General features: G+C 66.7%; 1 protein-coding gene across 1 annotated transcript; it reads left to right on the top strand.

The window, feature by feature from the left end:
* Positions 1–520: 520 nt before the first annotated feature.
* LOC113408327 (AP-1 complex subunit sigma-1A-like) lies at positions 521–2,044 on the top strand (the record flags this gene model as incomplete). Its single annotated transcript, XM_026661516.1, has 2 exons — positions 521–629; positions 1,907–2,044. Coding segments are annotated over 2 exons (247 nt in total), but the record flags the coding sequence as incomplete, so codon positions are not given.
* Between the last annotated feature and the right edge of the window lie 28 nt (positions 2,045–2,072).

Here is a 2,072-nt window from a genome sequence, read left to right as displayed (position 1 = left end):
GGAGCCAGCCAGTGCCCGCCCTGGGGCCGGGTGGGAGCCAGCGCCCCAGCCTTACCCCGTCTCCAGGCCACTCGGTGGCCCGTAGCCTGCAGTCTGTCATCGTTGCCAGGCTGGGAGCCAGAGCCCAGCTGCCCCGTCACAGGGCATTGTCGGCACCTGCCACCTCCCACGCTGGCGGCCCGAGCAGAGGCACCAGAGGGCTGAACGGGCCACGGGGAACTTGGGGTGGGGGAGCAGTTTCCCCTTGCGCCGCCCTGCTCTGGGCCCGGGAGGAGCAGGGCACATAGGGGGAGGGTCAGGGTGTCTCTGACTCTGCCCGTCCTGTGGGGCCCTGGCATTGGTGCTGAGGCTGCCCAGGGGTCTAACGGGCTCGGCTCGGCCCGGACCAGGGGGAGGTTTGGGTAGTGGGGGTGGGGCATGGGGATGTGCCACAACCCTCCCCGTGTACACTCCCAGGCCTGTGCTGGCTGGGATCTCCCCCCCACCCCGCCCCGCTGAGCCCTCTGCCGTGCACCCGCAGATACGCCAGCCTATACTTCTGCTGCGCCATCGAAGGCCAGGACAACGAGCTGATCACGCTGGAGCTGATCCACCGATACGTGGAGCTGCTGGACAAATACTTCGGCAGTGTGAGTGCGGCCCCCTGCCCCCCCCCCCCACACACACACCCATGCACCCTGCGGGTCTGGGGTCCCGGGGGTATGGGGCAGGCAGTGACCCTAGGGTGGGTGTGGTGTCCTGGAGACGGGCAGCGGGACTTGCCGACCCTAGGCAAGGGGCCTGGGTGACCCAGGGACCCTCTGATCCATGTGGCTGGCTCTGGCGCTCGGGCCCAGCCCCGTGGGTGGGTGGGTCAAATCCCAGCTAATCCCCCGCGCATTAACTCTGCCTCGTTAATCCCCCCGGGCAGGCGCCTGCCCGCTGAGCCGCGGGGGATAGAAACGCTAATTGGGCTAATCCGGCTAATTCCCTGTCACGGAGCCGCAGGCCAGGGCCCCACTCTGCCTCCAGGGCCGGTCCCGGGGCCCCAACACCTCCTAGACTGAGCCTCCGTGCGCCAGCCGCCGTTCCCGAACAGGGGTGTCTCACGCCGCGGTGCACCCACCCGGCTGACCTGGCCCCCATTTCCCGGCTCACGCTCTCGGTCAGGCCGGCAGCAAGCGGCTAGCGTCTCCCAAAGGCCGTGCTGCACGCCCCGCGCTGCTCCGTCCTGTGGTCTCCAGCCGGGGTGGTGCCCAGCTTCCCTGCGGAGAGGCAGGGAATACTTCGCCCCCTGGGGCATGGGGTGCTAGGCGTTAATGTCCGGGCCCAGCAGGTTGATCCTTTTAATGACCCGTTCGGCCCACCCGGTGGGAACACAGGCCACGTGGACACTGCCACTGGTGTGGGTGTAACCCATGTCGCTCCGGGGTGGGGCTATTCTACCACACGCCCCCCCGGAGCGACGTATGTTACCCCGACCTGTGCGTCGTGCTGTGCTGGGGTGAGAGCGTCTCTCCCGTCGGCCCAGAGCGTCTTCACCACATGCGCTGCAGGGGTAGACGTTCCCTTCATCCTCGTTACCCCACTGGGGAGCCGTGTGGAGTATAGGGGGAAACTGAGGCACACAGGGGCGACATAAAATACATTACAAAAAATTCCCACTTGGTCATATTTTCACCCCCCTCCCAGCTGTATGCGCCCCTCCCTCTGAGAGGGGAACAGAGCCCCTAGCACAGGGCAGGGGGCTAGTGGAATGCAGGGGCTGGGAGCCAGGACTCCTGGGTTCTCTCCCCGGCTCGGGGAGGGGAGTGGGGGCTGGAGCAGGGGGATGTGGGGGGCTGGGAGCCAGGACTCCTGGGTTCTCTCCCCGGCTCCGGGCAGCCCTGATACTCCTCTCTCTCTCCCTCCCTCCCTCCCGCCCCAGGTGTGTGAGCTTGATATCATCTTCAACTTCGAGAAGGCCTATTTCATCCTGGACGAGTTCCTCATGGGCGGGGAGATCCAAGACACCTCCAAGAAGAGCGTGCTAAAAGCCATCGAGCAGGCTGACCTGCTGCAGGAGGTAGGGAGGGCCGGGGGGGGTGGGCCGC

The sequence above is a fragment of the Terrapene carolina genome, unplaced genomic scaffold (assembly GCF_002925995.2).
Source record: "Terrapene carolina triunguis isolate 2854851 unplaced genomic scaffold, T_m_triunguis-2.0 Scaffold8488, whole genome shotgun sequence".
Classification (NCBI taxonomy): domain Eukaryota; kingdom Metazoa; phylum Chordata; order Testudines; family Emydidae; genus Terrapene; species Terrapene triunguis.
This window is presented reverse-complemented; position numbering and strand designations above follow the sequence as displayed.